This window comes from Salmo salar, chromosome ssa06, assembly GCF_905237065.1.
Source record: "Salmo salar chromosome ssa06, Ssal_v3.1, whole genome shotgun sequence".
NCBI classification, from domain to species: Eukaryota; Metazoa; Chordata; class Actinopteri; order Salmoniformes; family Salmonidae; genus Salmo; species Salmo salar.
The window spans coordinates 62,375,190-62,391,929 of NC_059447.1; the positions used below are offsets into that span (position 1 = coordinate 62,375,190).

The 16,740-nt window shown below is 44.6% G+C and overlaps 1 protein-coding gene across 2 annotated transcripts in view; it reads left to right on the plus strand.

Moving 5' to 3' along the window:
• Nucleotides 1-9,597, plus strand: part of man1a1 (mannosidase, alpha, class 1A, member 1) — a 164,598-nt gene extending 155,001 nt beyond the window's left edge. For both annotated transcript variants that reach the window (XM_014205126.2, XM_045720801.1), the window contains exons 11-12: nucleotides 184-299; nucleotides 6,333-9,597. In XM_014205126.2, the coding sequence (XP_014060601.1) occupies nucleotides 184-299; nucleotides 6,333-6,465 (249 nt within the window). In that variant the 3' untranslated portion in view covers nucleotides 6,466-9,597. The remainder of the gene's footprint in view (nucleotides 1-183; nucleotides 300-6,332) is intronic.
• The last annotated feature ends 7,143 nt before the right edge of the window (nucleotides 9,598-16,740 follow it).

Here is a 16,740-nt window from a genome sequence, read left to right on the forward strand (position 1 = left end):
GCAGAGCAGCCACACTGAAGGGAAATATGCTGGTTCAACAACAAGCTAGCATCACCGTGCATACCTCTACAACACCCTGCCATAAGAAACAGAGTCAACTCAACACTTTTTCCACCCTCCGTTCTCTCCCTCTTCTCCCTCTCTATTTTCTGTTCTCTCTCTCTCTTTCCTTCTGTCTCTCAGGCTCTGGAGAAGCACTGTCGTGTGGAGGGAGGCTACAGTGGAGTGAGAGACGTCTACGCCTCCAGCCCCAACCATGACGACGTCCAGCAGAGCTTCTACCTGGCAGAGACACTCAAGTAACACACACACACACACACACACACACACACACACACACACACTGTCAACTTACTCTGCTAAGAACCGTCTGGAGACATAGCATTGACATTTTGGCCTTGTCATTAGAGAGGAATAAAAATCGATCTTGTCAGAAAATCGATCCGTTTTTTTTGGCATCCTTGTCATCATACGTCCTCCCCCCCAGAAACGTTCCTTGAATAACTATAGTATTGGATTTGTTTGGCAATATAATGGACACATACGTTTAGAAGTAATTGTCCTCCCTATAAGGCCGTTATTCTCTCCTGGACAGATCTACCTAAACATAACTGGTACCGTAGAATCTGTTGGGACAAAATGGGATGCGTGGGATAAAGAGAAGCAGTTGTTCAGTTGTTTGGGTTTTTCGTCACTGGGTATTTGGACAAATCATGATTTCGCAGGTGTTCGCATCTTTCGAATTTCGGATGGGGAGGAAACATTCGGCCCGTAACTTGCTAAGAGGTTAGAACTCCTCGTTCCAGTTCCGCTCCTTGTTTTAGCATCTCTTCATCTCTTCTCTTAATGGGCAATATTTCCATTTTTCAACCTCATATTCATCTTCTCCAGCACCAAACCAGTGTCTACATATGTGACCGACCGGCTCGATTCCGTCTTCTATATTAACATTTTTAATTGTGTTTTTTACATGGGATAAAAGTAGATACTTAAAAAAAAGAAGATAGAGCTAGAAAATTGTATATCATACACAATGGGAAAGTAATTCTGCTTTGAAAGTTGATAAAACTTGTAACCCCACTTTTGAGAAAATGGCCCTTGAATGAATGTTTTGGTACACCTACTGGAGACCTCATGTCTACAACCATTCAGCATTGTTCACACCCTCTTAAGTCTTAGCCCCACCCATCTCTTTAAGGATTCACATGTGAGGCCATGTGCTAAATAGTGAATACGATAGTGTACTTAACAACCAAAGATTTCAAGACTAAAGGCTGGTTTACGTCTATCGATGTCAATCTGCATGTCTGTAGACAGTTGTCGCAGTGACATCATGAACATTTTATTGTCGTCCGACATCAAACTTATCTTTGTCGTTATGAAAAAGTATTAACACAAAAACGACAGGCTGCATGACATCAGCAGCCTTGTGGTCCAAAATAGCATAACTGGTGTATTTTAACACCAATAAACCTGTCCGTTTAAAAATGTATTTAGTATCTGTTTATCTAGAAAAACAGGCAACTAAAAGCAACTTTCTAAACAATGTTTTGGTTCGTTTCTAGCTTGTTAGCTATCTAGCTAATGTTAAGTTAGCTGGCTAGCAAATGATGACCATATCATATAGCTGACATCTTAACTTGAGCTACTTTGTATTCATTATTACAGGGAAATAAATGTACAACAAGATCCACATTTACATGTTAATGGCAAGCTAATTACAGAATATAGCTTACGGTTGTGAGTGTGACAAAATAAAAGCAGGACATTCTACTGGAGAATTTTACAACTTGGGCACTGTCTCATTGGCCTAACGTCATATCCTAATGTGACTTTGGTGCAGGTCATGTTGTTCTTCACATTACCGTCTCTGGTAAAAACACACTATATCAAATACAATCAACGTTTATTTGTCACATGCACAGGATATAGAAGGTGTAAACGGTACAGTGAAATGATTGCTTGCATAGTGGAGTATTTTGTTTAGACATGTAGTTAGTTAAACAATGAACCATAATCCCAACTCATAACGTTACTACCCTGCATGAATCTGTAGCTAAAGCTAACCAACTAGGTTCAATGTTAGCTAGTTAGATAATATTGGACTATAACTAGAAATGCTAATGGCTCTGGGATACGAATAATATTACTACACAGATCGAACACGCAACTTTGGCTAGCGAGCCAGCCAGCTAACGTTAGCTAGCTAGCTAATAGTACGCTTTAACTTGCAATGAAAACAACTTTCTGACAAAATTTGAAACGTATAATATGTGAAATGTAGCTAGCTAGACTATCTTACCCGTACACATGGATGGATGCTTCTCCCTCTGTCACGGATGCCGTGGTTGCTGTTAGTTTGAAGATGTAATCCGGAGACAGGTGTTTTTACAAAGCCTTCTGTGTGTTCTCTTTTTGACTCCCTCCGCATATTTGAAATCAAACGCTAGAATTTTCTCCATCTCCTTAGCTATCATACTCTGCTTCAACCGGGCATTCCACTGATTTCAAAACTCAGTCCTCCAGAAAGTGTAGAGCATTAGCAACACTTTTGCAGTTCTTTGTGATATTGTTAAAAAAAAGCTTAGTTAAAAAAAAGATTACCTACACATATTGAGTAGCTCATGTTATAGACAGAAGTGTGCTACATGACAGACCAATCCAAACTCATTTCTAGGCATGTCCAGCCCACCCATTATCTCAGCCAATCATGGCTAGCGGGAAGGTCCCGGTCTTTGTCCGTGGCTAAACCAACTAGTCTCGTAATTGAACAATTTTATTCGTCTTTACAAATGACATACACGTTTGTTATTAAGGCACCTGAAAGTTCACTTGTTCCAGAAGGCATTTCTAACTTTTGATATTTTAACTTGATATATTTTTCAACAAACTTAGAAGTGCGCCGTTTTCACATATGTTGACACTAGTATTGTGCTGGAGATAATTCAAATTTGGTTGAAAAAGTGGTGGAGTTGCCCTTTAACACGTATGGATCCAAAACTTGATCAAGCAGCTGACTATTTACGTGAGACTATAGTTCTGGGTTAACTGAGATTATAAGGCCATATAGAAGAACATTGTCTATATTCAGGCAATGTTTTCCTGCTAAAGAGTCACACCTACATTTTGTTTCACGACACCATGACATCAAAAACCTGCTCTAGTATTTCATCACACCCTAAACGTCTCTGTGTTTTGTGTTCTCTGACAGCTTCCTGACATTCAGTTTGTTTGAACACTTCAAAACGGATCAGAAGTAGAATGTCTTTCCCCCAATGAGCACTCACTTCACCTCTGTCTGTGCTGTGCCTGCTGGCCTCTGAGGAGAAACAACTGACATCCTGTGTGAATTGTCTTGTCACGGCCGGCTCAGACAGGCAGGCTTCTGCTAGCACAGTGTGCAGTGTACTACAGGGACCTCAGCAGTCTTCTCCGAGATAGCAGCAGTCACACACAGAGACAGATAAGAGGAGGCAGACTGCTTTTACTGAGCCCTTATACCCTCTCTCGCTCTCTGAAACTGAAAATCTCTCTCTCCTTGTTCACTATTGATAATAACGCAATGCCTGGGGGGTTAGACGGACCATATAATGTGGGTCCAGTGAGATAGGCTCATTGTAACGTATCTCTTACCGGCGTATAGATGGGTCTCTCTATCTATTGTCCAGTCTAATCCTGGTCTGAGAGAGATTTAACCCCCCCCTCTATGGTTTCTATGGCGTATCAGTGGTGTTGTTTTGCTCCCCTCTTGTGGGAGCCTTGTCAAAGCACTCTGGTGTGACCTTATAAAGAGGTCACAGGCTCTTTGTCCCTGCTCTGTGTCCCCACACTGCTCTGCTCTGGGGGCTAGGGGCTGTAAGGACAGCCACGTCACCATGACTGACAGATAACACCAAGCTGCACGCAGGAGAGAGGGAGAGAAGGAAATGGAAAGAGAGGTAGGAAGATGGAGAGCGAGAGAGCTGGAAAGAGGTAGAGAGACCTGGGGGAGACAGGAAAAAAATACAGGTTCAAGGTTGGGAGAGAAAGGATCCAAGAGAAATAAGTGAGGACGTCTTGCTGTAACAGTTAACAACCACAGCAGCAACAGTAACAAATACGTGCCTGTTTCCCCCCTCCTGTGCAGTAAATAACTCTGTGGCACTTTGATTTTGGTGTTATTTTTTGCCCAAACCCCCAAACACCTGGGCTAATCTGCCTCTCTGATTGATGCTTATATGAAATGCTGTGTGAGTCACGCCACCTAATAGAGCTGGTAAACTTCTCTAGCATTTCATTTAATGGTGTTGGAAAGTGCTGCAATTTTGCGAATAGGGTCTCTCCAAATGCCAGGCCTCCCCAAATGACTCGTTTACTAATGCTTGCAAAATCCATCTTTTAGGCTCTGGCTCTCCCTTTCTCCCTTCTTTCTCCCTCTCTTTACCTCTTTCTGTCTCGCCCTCTTTCTTCCTGTATCCCCTTTCTCTCCTCCCTCTCTCCATCTCTCTTCTCCCTCTCTCCATCTCTCTCTCAGCCTACTGGTCAGGGTTCTCCTGCCTTTGCGTGAGGTCAAATTAGCAGTAATGACTCAATGTAAAGCTGTATGTCTGGCTGTTTGCTTTACTTGGCTCGTCACACTAGCGATTCCTTGTGGCGGGCCGGGCGCCTGCAGGCTGACTCCGGTAGTCAGTTGAACGGTGTTTCCTCCGACCCATTGGTGTGGCTGGCTTCCGGGTAAAGCGGGCGGGTGTTAAGAAGCGCGGTTTTGCGGGTCATGTTTCAGAGGACGCATGACTCGACCTTCACCTCCCGAGCCCGTTGGGGAGTTGCAGCGATGACACAAGATCAAAATTGGGGAGAAAAAGGGGGTAAAATACAACAACAAAACAAAAATAAAATAAAGGATGCTATGACTTAATGAGTTATTTGTGTCTTACTCCACATTCCTAGTGTAGTGAAATGAGGCTTTGAGTTCTGAGAATCACTTGGGTTTTGAGAACACTGGGGGCTGGTGCGAGGGGAATTTGACTGTTGACCAGCAGTGTGTCATTAGTGACTGAAGCACTCAATTTTTGTTTTTATTATTTTTGTTTTTTTAAACAACTAATTGACTGATGTCAGTTAATTATTTTTGAATTCAAGTTAGTTCGGTTTTTTCCGTGAGCTCAATACGCACAGTTTATCTAGAGATAAATCAGATCCAGCCTGAACTGTGCGATGTAGTAGGGAGTTGTAGTTTCTACATAGTTTATGCGCTAAACTAATTAGAATATTGGCCTGTATTCTACATAGTTTAGCGCATAAAACGTGGTAATAGTCCATAATCCATTGCGCATCTACGGAAGAGGCACAAGAATGCACAATCATGAGGTGATATCGAGAGCAGCTGTTGCGTCGCGGTATCTCTACCTGAACATACATGATCTAAGTGATTGATAGTTGGTATTCAGCAGTCATAAAAGTATGCCTTATTTACTTTGAAGAACTACTAAAATAGTGACTTTATCAGACAGCACAGGCAGCAGCTCTATAGAGATGAGATGATGACTTGGAATGAAAACATAGTCACCAAATAAATCAAATGTAATATACACAACATCTGAAATATTTTATTAAAGTGAATAAATTATGTGATAAGCAGTAATGGGCTGTCATCACCATCATGGGATTTTTATTAGCTGTTTTATTCTGTGTTGTTACAGCATTCAACTCACATAATTTTTAATAATGGAACCGAAACCGAACAGATCTCAGAAAAGCACTAATCAATCAGACTACTCTGCTTCTCCTTCTCACTCTGGAAATGGAGTGGCGCCCGCAAGGTTACCGTGGCTATGCAGGGCGGGCGTGGCGTCATCCAACCCCTGTCCATTTTATAATCTGTAAATTTTAACGAGTCTCACATCAGCACCTGATTAAGGACTTTTAGGGTATAGGCCCACTTGCACTCCAACCGCTGCTGCTGGGCTCAACTTTTTGGATTTGCGACTTCACGCCGAGCGCAATAGCTTTTGGCAGGCGGCAGGAAACATAAATTGTTTCGAGTCTTGTCGTTTTAATTTATTTATCATTCTACATTGTTGGCTTGGCTCACCCCAAGCTTGGCAGGGAAAATATTGGCATGGGAGCGTTGCTGAACTGTTTGTTCCCTGAGTTGGTTTTGGGATTTGTTTCAGTTCCACTGTCCTCTCTGAAACTCTCAGACATCTAGTGGATGTTCTCTCAGACTGATGCACTCATGGACATCTACTAGGAGTGGAGGTTGTTGATGTAAATATCTGGGTTCTCTTAAGGCCTCGTGTGATCAGAAATTAGTGTTTGAACTAAATTGAGTCTCGCTCTCCTTCCCTCAGATATCTGTTCCTGCTGTTCTCTGATGACGACCATCTTCCCTTCGAGCACTGGGTGTTCAACACAGAGGCCCACCCCCTCCCTGTCATCAAGAAGGAGATGACAGACACAGACAAGCCCAACCAGCTGGAGTAGAGTGGACCACCCCCTGACCTGACCCCACCCATCTCGGAACTCCTCTAACCCCTCCCTCTCTGAGCAGTGGGCGGAGCTGTCTAATTTACTCCTCCCCCACTGTGGGTGGAGCTCACCCAGGCAGGCCACTCCCCTGGTAGACTGGACTCGCTCCTGTTTTTGAGTCCATGATCAGACCCGATGGAACCGGACCGGGCTGCCTGCCTCTCCTGACCCAGACTGCCCTCTACTGGGGACTGGGAACCACCACTCAGAACCACCTCGTCCATGAGTGCTTGTCTTGTCATCGTGTAGAGATAACAATCAGTCTGCATGCTGCCCTCCCCTCCCAGTGCTGTAGAGGCTGTAGGATTTACCCTCCTCTGTGAGGAGAACAGGACACTACTACGCCGTAAGATTCACCATCACTCAAAAAAAGCCATACTGATTTGAATACAGCTTTATCATTTTCTTTCTTTCCATGTATTTCGGGTATGTGATTGTGGGTGTGACTGAAAACAGATTTTATGTCAATCAACATATTATCGGATTTGGGTTGTTCTTATCGTAAATATGATTTTAGTCGCATTTACACAATGGACCATTTAGGTGGATTTCTGTTAAAGACCCAGAGCTTGATTCTCACCTGCTCTATAGCTGAAATCCAGTCAAAATAGTGCCTTTCAGTCTGAAATAGTCTATCGAATAAGCAGTTCAGGCAAATTGCAAGGCTTTTATTTATACAGGTAGTCTGGTAGTTAGCAGACGGTCCAGGTGGCATTGGCTGAAGGTTTTATCACCTTTACCACACTGCCATCTAGTTTTGGACAACCAGTACTACAACAGTCCAGTCCTCCAGTCATTTGAGTGTAGCAGGTCGCAGTAGGTTTATAAAGGGGATGAAGTCACGGGGAAAAGACCTGCACCGAGGACAACCTCTCATTTACCTTTTAGCTTGGTCTCTTCTTCCTGAAATATGGAACGTGTGGGGGAAAGTAGAGTTCATCCCTTCTATCAACATGTCATATTCATTCAGCCTAGTCAGTTTGTCAGAGCTCACTTTATTTCCCAACCCCCAACATGTTCCTTTGTTCTTAAATTGACAAAGTTGATGTGCGTTTTAGTTTTTTCTTTATTAGAGGTGGTAAAGACAATGAATCCCATGTGATGTAAAATAGTTTCTATGCTGGTAATTTATTCTGTAGTATATTGGAAGGAAGGTTTGGGATCAGGCCCCTAGGTGGCACTGTGGAGAGCGAGGGCACTGTGTTGTGGATTATTTGGGAGTTGGGGGAGACAGTGTGGGGGAGACCAGGGCAGAGTCAGACCAAGAACTTGGTAGTCAATCATATGGAACGAATGTACCATCAAATGTGATGCTTAAGATTATTTTTGCCTTTGTTGTTCTTAATTTGTTGATTTGTTTGTTGATTCCTTTCTTCTGGAAAGCACAAAATGCTGAAGGAATGTGTCGTGGTACCCATCAGAAGAAGCTGTTAGTCAGTTCAGGAGAATAAGAGGAAGCACAAGAGTTGTTTAGTTGTGTTGACATGCAATGAGAAGATGCAAGTATGATTCTCTGTTCACTACACTGGATGAAATCCACTCACATATGAACATGTAAACATGCTGAATACTGTATAGACAAAAGAGGACAAATAGATTGAAATGGTCACATACGGGACACATCATACATAGACATTCACACTACGCACACTCTCAAACACACTCATGACCATGGAAGTTTATGGACACTCGGACATGGACGTTCAGTTGACCACAGGATCAATCTGACCTCCCTCCGTTATCTCATCGTAATGAGAGTTAGAGAGAGGAGTGTGTTTGTATGAAACCTCAGTCAAAAGGGTCTGTTTTTCTGCAGTGTACTTTCACGGACAGGGGGCGCTGATGTTCCTAAAATGGCTCTCCATACATCTTATTGGGAAATAGATGGGGTACGATCAAGAGGCCTTCATCGTTGTTGGAGTAATATTCTGACCCTAGAAAATAGACCAGAGGTTTAAGAAGCCTCACAGATATCAGCCACCTGTTGGAGCTACGCTCTTCCAGAGCTCCCATTAAAACACCAGCAGGTCAACCTCGGCTTTCCCTACTGTTCTTTATAAAGACAAAGTAATCCCTGTTTACCTTACCGGAGGAAGCAATATTAATGAGGGAAACTGTGGTGTCCATATACGTTTAGATCCCCCTCCACCTAGTTAATTATGGCAGCCATTCAGGCTCCAGGGAAGAGAGCATCACTCACTATACACTGTAGATATGACATTGCTGCGTTCACCGTCTCTGAGAGCCTAACAGGCGCTGCTGCATGGTCAATCCGACCTCTGCATTGGCCCGTGCATCATTTACAGTGATACGGCCTCTGCAGAAGTCATGGCATTCATACTTTGTGAGCTTTGCAGTGCAGAGCTGTTGTCAAGGAAGTGAGTTTGTGTTTATACAGGACCTACCGTCAACCAATCATGTCAATGCGGAGCTATACAGAGCGTTCCGCATTGTTACAAAATTTGAGAGGCTCCCAGCGATGCGGTACGGAGCTCAATTTGGCCTCTGCGTGCCTCCAGAGGCTCCGCGATTGCGTCACACCATCCATACGGCGCCTCAGACCACATTGTCAGATCAAGCATAAATTGGCTCTAAGTGTCTCCTGACTGTTGCAGCTTTCGGGAGCAGAAGGGATGACTCGTAGGAATACTGAAAACCGTAAAAGTCGCTGTAAAATGAAAACATGACACATTTATTTTCCTCTTTTCAGTATGCAGACTAGAAGACGTGCTGTTCATTTCCAATTGACTTTGTGGTTGAATATTGTGTTGACGATCTCTCGCATTACAATGCCTTTTATTTGTGAATCTCTTCTTAATGGTTTCGTGCAACAACCTCAGAAATGTAAACTGTACAATATTGCTGATAATCATTCCATTGCACATCGTTTATTTGGGTTAATATGTTATTTTAATTTTGTGGGAAATTGTTATGTTCGTTTTTGTTTGTTTCTTATTAAAATGTAAATATTCCATTCTACATTTATATAAATCTTACGAACGTATGGATGAAATGATGTTAATGAGCAGCAAAAATTTTCATAAACTATATTTGTTACACTATTGTGAATAAAACAATCTTTTAATAGATAGTTTTGGTGTTTTCATTCTAAAATGTAATCTTGACATCAATGATATTAGTCCTCCAATGGGTCAAATGGGTCAGATAATCAGAGGCTGTACAGGGCTCTCACCACTATGTTTTATCAGCGCTGTGAGAGAGGATATCAAACCACTTCCAAATGAAGCTGTATTTATAGCTATTATCCACTAGGTGGCAGAAGGGTATCAAAACATTGTTTTGTGATGTATTGCTTCTCTTTCAACTCTGCTTGCTTTGTCTTGACCTTCAGACATGCTTATTGCAGGTAGTTGTATGCGTCGTTAATCAATCAAATGTATTTATAATGCCCTTTTTACATCAGCAGTCGTCACTGTTTATACAGAAACCCAGCCTAAAACCCCAAATCAATCAATCAAATGTATTCATGAAGCCCTTTTTACGTCAGCCGATGTCACAAAGTGCTATACAGAAACAGCCTAAAACCCCAAACAGCAAGCAATGCAAATGTAGAAGCACGGTAGCTAGGAAAAACTCCCTAGAAAGGCAGAAACATAGGAAGAAACCTAGAGAGGAACCAGGCTGTGAGGGGTTGGCCAGTCCTCTTCTGGCTGTGCTGAGTGGAGATTACAGCAGTACATGGCCAAGATGTTCAAATGTTCATAGATGACCAGCAGGGTCAAGCAATGCAGCTGTAGAAGCACAGTGGCTAGGAAAAACCTAAAGAGGAATCAGTCTCTGAGGCATTTCATGAGCTGAAATGAAAGATCCCAGAAAAAGCTTATTTCTCTCAAATTTTGGGCACAAATTTGTTTACATCCCTGTTAGTGAGCATTTCTCCTTTGCCAAGATAATCAATCCACCTGACAGGTGTGGCATATCAAGAAGCTGATTAAACAGCATGATCATTACACAGGTGCACCTTGTGTTTGGGACAATAAAAGACCACACAATTCTATCACACAACACAAGGCCACAGATGTCTCAAGTTTTGAGGGAGTGTGCAATTGGCATGATGACAGCAGGAATGTACAACAGAGCTGTTGCCAGAGAATTTAATGTTAATTTCTCTACCATAAGCTGCCTTTTAGAGAATTTGGCAATACGTCCAACCGGCCTCAACCGCAGACCACGTGTAACCGTGCCATCCCAGGCTCTCCACAACCGGCTTCTTCACCTGTGGGATCGTCTGAGACCAGCCACCCGGACAGCTGATGAAACTGAAGATTATTTCTCTCTGTAATAAAGCCCTTTTGTGGGGCAAAACTCATTCTGATTAGCTAGGCCTGGCTCCCAAGTGGGTGGGCCCCTGCCCAGTCATGTGAAATCCATAGATTAGGGCCTAAAGAATCTATTTAAATGTACTGATTTCTTTATATGACCTGTAACTCAGTAACATTTTTGAAATTGTTGCATGTTGCGTTTATATTTTGGTTCAGTATATATACCCCTTAATGCTTATGGTGTGCAATTATGTAATGGAAATGTAACTTGTTCGGTGAATTATAGATTGTGGTTTTATTGACAGATGTCTCCTATAGCCACTTGATACATTGAATTGATGTCAATCAAAAGCTAGGTATTGTACTGTATACAGAAGCTGTAAGTGTGAACTATAGTTGTGAACTAAGAACACAGGGTGGCAGGACAACCCAGCAATACACACTAATAAGGATGAAGGATTTTGTCTGTTGCCAGTTAACTACTGTATAATATTAATAGACAAAGAGGCAGTAATGCACAGGCCTCTAATAAGACACCGACAGTTACTTTTCACAGGTATCCCTGAAAATAGTTATCTTCTTCCTGTATTCTGTCTCCTTATATAATCTTCCTCACTCATCCATAGTCAAAGCTTCCCAGGGAGATGGTTGTCGCTGTGTGCATGCAGGGCCGGCCGTATTTTGCCATGGGGATGATATAAAGAGTTGAAGTTTCAAAGCAAGCTTTCAAAACAATATTCCTGCAATTCGAAACATTTTGCCAAGTCTTATGCCATGTTAAAGAAGTTTTATTTTTTACAACCAAATCTCTATTTTTGATGTAAATGGAATGTTAAAGAAGGGTCCAGACACCTATTTTGCCAACCTTTATTCGTAGCGTTACATTTCATTTTGTTAAGAGTCGAGCAATACCTCTCCGTCCATTCTACAGGTAACTGCTAAAATAAAGGAAACACTTGAGCAAATGCTAGGTTAAAAAATACAAGGTTAAGACAACGTCTTCCCTGTGGCTCAGTTGGTAGAGCATGGTGTTTGCAACGCCAGCATGGTGTGTGCAACGCCAGGGTTGTGGGTTCGATTCCCACGGGGGGCCAGTACAAAAAAAAAAAAAAAGTGAAATGTATGCATTCACTACTGTAAGTCGCTCTGGATAAGAGCGTCTGCTAAATGACTCAAATGTAAAATGTAAATGTAATAAAAAAAATTGCAAAGAGTTATGGGGATATTAGAAACACATTGTTTTAACCTTTTAATCTTCAACCTAGAGTCCTAGTTGTTAGCTAGCTGGCTAGATGGTCGCTGTCTTTTTTTCTGGCATTAGCTTAAAATGCTATTTTTTTCACCAACCTTATGATCTGCTTCAGGCTACTAGCCTTCTACCTAGGCAGTTTAGCTACAATGCTAGAGCTGGTCCCATGGTTGATTCAGAGCGGTAGAACCTCAGAATTATTATGATGCCATTGTCTTAACCTTCCCATCGTCAACCTAGAGTCAATTAGTGACTGTCACTAACTAGGGTTGAATGGCAGGAACCCAGTTACAGAGATTTACCAGGATTTACCGCCCAAAACCACTCTCTTTTCCCTTTTACCGGTAAATTATAATACATTATTTATATGAACAGCATGGCGTGAAATGGACCTGTTCAATTATATGCGATGTCTAAAAATGTAGACCTACAGTATCATCTCAACATGGTAACTTTTTTTCTTGTGACAGGTAGGCCTACATTTGCTGCAGCATAGCCTATTCTACAGTAATATAAAGACAGAGCGCACGTCTAATTCACCCATCTCCACCTGGCTTTTGGGGGTCACCATGTTTTTTAAATGTAAAGATTATTATAAAAAAAAGTAAATTGTAAAGATTTTTTTTTAATGTATAGATTATATATATATTTTTTTAATTGCAGCTGTAGAGTTTTAAAACAGTCTATTGCTCATATCTTTGCTTTAAATCAGCGCACGTGTGAGCACTCACTCGCAGTCTTTCTCTCCATCTACTCCATTCAAATTGCATCTAAAATAGATCATCCTGTTCTAGATTGATATATAGCCCTATACAGTGCCTTCGGAAAGTATTCAGACCCCTTGACTTTTAGGGAAAGGGGGATACCTAGTCAGTTGTACAACTGAATGCGTTCAACTCAAATGTGTCTTCCGCATTTAACCCAACCCCTCTGAATCAGAGAGGTGTGGGGAGGTGCCATAATTGACATCCACGTCTTCGGCGTCTGCTCAGGAGCAGAATGACATATTTTTACCTTGTCAGCTCGGGGATTCGATCCAGCAAACTTTCAGTTACTGGCCCAAAGCTCTAACCACTAGGCTACCTGTCACATTTTGTTAGGTTACAGCCTTATTCTAAAATGTATTAAATTGTTTTTTTCCCTCATCAATCTATACACAATACCCCATAATGACAAAGCAAAAATAGGTTTTTAGACATTTTTGGAATATCACCGGAAATATCCAATACGGAAATATCACATTTAGATAAGTATTCAGACCCTTTACTCAGTACTTTGTTGAAGCACCTTTGGCAATAATTACAGCCTCGAGTCTTCTTGGGTATGACGCTACAAACTTGGTACACCTGTATTTGCGTAATTTCTCCCATTCTTCTCTGCAGATCCTCTCAAGCTCTGTCAGGTTGGATGGGGAGCATTGCTGCACAGCTATTTTCAGATGTTAGATCGGGTTCAAGTCCGAGCTCTGGCTGCGCCACTCAAGGACATTCAGAGACTTGTCCCCAAAGCCACTCCTGCATTGTCTTGGCTGCGTGCTTAGGGTCGTTGTCCTGTTGGAAGTTGAACCTTCGCCCCAGTCTGAGGTCCTGAGCGCTCTGGAGCAGGTTTTCATCAACGATCTCTCTGTACATTGCTCCGTTCATCTGCCTTGATCCTAACTAGTCTCCCAGTCCCTGCCGCTGAAAAACACCCCCACAGCATGTTGCCTCACCACCATGCTTCACCGTAGGGATGGTGCCAGGTTTCCTCCAAAGGTGACGCTTGGAATTCAGGCCAAAGAGTTTAATCTTGGTTTCATCAGTCCAGAGAATCTTGTTTCTCATGGTCTGAGAGTCTTTAGGTGCCTTTTGGCAAACTCCAAGCGGGCTGTCATGTGCCTTTTACTGAGGAGTAGATTCCATTTGGCCACTCTAACATAAAGGCCTGATTGGTGGAGTGCTACAGAGATGGTTGTCCTTCTGGAAGGTTCTTCTATCTCCACAGAGGAACTCTAGAGCTCTGTCAGAGTGACCATCGGGTTCTTGGTCACCTCCCTGACTAAGGCTCTTCCCCCCCGATTACTCAGTTTGGCCGGTCGGCCAGCTCTAGGAAGGATCTTGGTGGTTCCAAATTTCTTCCATTTAAGAATGATGGAGGCCACTGTGTTCTTGGGGGCCTTCAATGCTGCAGAAATGGTTTGGTACCCTTACCCAGATCTGTGCCTTGACACAATCCTGTCTCGGAGCTCTACGGACAATTCCTTCGACCTCGTGGCATGGTTTTTGCTCTGACATGCACTGTCAACTGTGGGACTTTATATAGACGTGTGTGCCTTTGTCATAGTCCGTGTATGTAGGTGGCAGGGAAGTCAGGCGCAGGAGAAAACAGAGTGTTTTAAAAATGGAATATTTATTTCCAAAACCAACGTAGAAAAGAATCCGGGTAAAACAATAACCGGTCGCACACCGATATAGCAACAACACGTACATAAAAAACAAACAATCACCGACAGAGAAATGAGGGGAATCAGAGGGTTAAATACACAACATATAATTATTGGGATATGAAACAGGTGTGTAAAGAGACCAGACAAAACCAATGGAAAATGAAAAACTGATCAATGGTGGCTAGAAGGCCGGTGACGTCGACCGCCGAACACCACCCGAACAAGGAGGGGCATCAACTTCAGTAGAAGTCGTGACAGTACCCCCCCCGACGCGCGGCTCCAGCAGTGCGTCGACACCGGCCTCGGGGACGACCCGGAGGGCGAGGCGCCGGGCGATCCGGATGGAGACGATGGAACTCGCTCAGCATGGAAGGATCTAACACGTCCTCCACCGGAACCCAGCATCTCTCCTCCGGGCCGTACCCCTCCCAGTCCACGAGGTACTGAAGACCCCTCGCCCAACGTCTCGAATCCAGGATGGATCGAACGGAGTACGCCGGGGCCCCCTCAATGTCCAGAGGGGGCGGAGGAACCTCCCGCACCTCGGCCTCCTGGAGCGGGCCAGCCACCACCGGCCTGAGGAGAGACACATGGAACGAGGGGTTAATGCGGTAATTGGGGGGAAGCTTTAACCTATAACATACCTCGTTCAATCTCCTCAGGACTTTAAACGGCCCCACAAACCGCGGACTCAGCTTCCGGCAGGGCAGGCGGAGGGGCAGGTTTCGGGTCGAGAGCCAGACCCTGTCCCCCGGTGCAAACACCGGGGCCTCACTGCGGCGACGGTCTGCACCAGCTTTTTGACGTCGTACGGCGCGCTGAAGGCGGACGTGAGCTGCGTCCCAGGTCTCCTCCGCTCGCCGGAACCAGTGGTCCACCGCAGGAGCCTCGGTCTGGCTCTGATGCCAAGGGGCCAGAACCGGCTGATAACCTAACACACACTGAAACGGAGTGAGGTTAGTGGAGGAGTGGCGGAGTGAGTTCTGAGCCATCTCTGCCCAGGGCACAAACTCCGCCCACTCCCCCGGCCGATCCTGGCAATAAGACCTCAGAAACCTACCCACATCCTGATTAACTCTCTCCACCTGCCCGTTACTTTCGGGGTGAAAACCCGAGGTAAGGCTAACCGAGACCCCCAGACGTTCCATGAACGCCTTCCAAACCCTTGACGTGAACTGGGGCCCTCGATCAGACACTATATCCTCAGGCACCCCGTAGTGCCGAAAGACGTGTGTAAACAGAGCCTCCGCCGTCTGTAGGGCCGTAGGGAGACCGGGCAAAGGGAGGAGACGACAGGACTTAGAAAAGCGATCCACAACGACCAGGATCGTGGTGTTACCTTGTGATGGTGGAAGATCGGTTATAAAATCCACCGACAAGTGCGACCACGGCCGCTGTGGAACGGGTAAGGGTTGTAACTTACCCCTGGGTAGGTGTCTAGGAGCCTTGCACTGGGCGCACACCGAGCAGGAGGAAACATAAACCCTCACGTCCTTAGCTAAGGTGGGCCACCAGTATTTCCCACTAAGACAGCGCATTGTCCGACCAATCCCAGGATGACCAGAGGAGGGTGACGTGTGAGCCCAGTAGATCAATCGGTCGCGGACAGCGGACGGAACGTACAGACGCCCAGCTGGACACTGAGGGGGAACGGGCTCTGCACGTGACGCCCGCTCAATGTCCGCGTCCAGCTCCTAGACCACTGGTGCCACCAAACAAGAGGCTGGGATGATGGGAGTGGGATCCATGGACCGCTCCTCTGTGTCATACAGCCGGGACAGTGCATCTGCCTTGACATTCTGGGAACCTGGTCTATAAGAGAGGGTAAACACAAAACGGGTGAAAGACATGGCCCACCTTGCCTGGCGAGGATTCAGTCTCCTCGCCTCCCGGATGTACTCCAGATTGCGGTGGTCAGTCCAGATGAGAAAAGGGTGTTTAGCCCCCTCAAGCCAGTGTCTCCACACCGTCAGAGCCTTGACGACAGCCAACAGCTCCCTGTCCTCCACATCATAGTTTTGCTCCGCCGGGCTGAGCTTCTTCGAGAAGAAGGCACAGGGGCGGAGCTTAGGTGGCGTACCTGAACGCTGAGAGAGCACAGCTTCTATCCCAGCCTCAGATGCGTCCACCTCCACTATGAATTGCAGAGAGGGATCCGGATGAGCCAACACAGGAACCGAGGTAAACAGAGCCTTCAGTTTCCTAAACGCCCTATCCGCCCCAGCTGACCACTGCAAGCGCACCGGACCCCCCTTCAGCAGTGAGGTAATGGG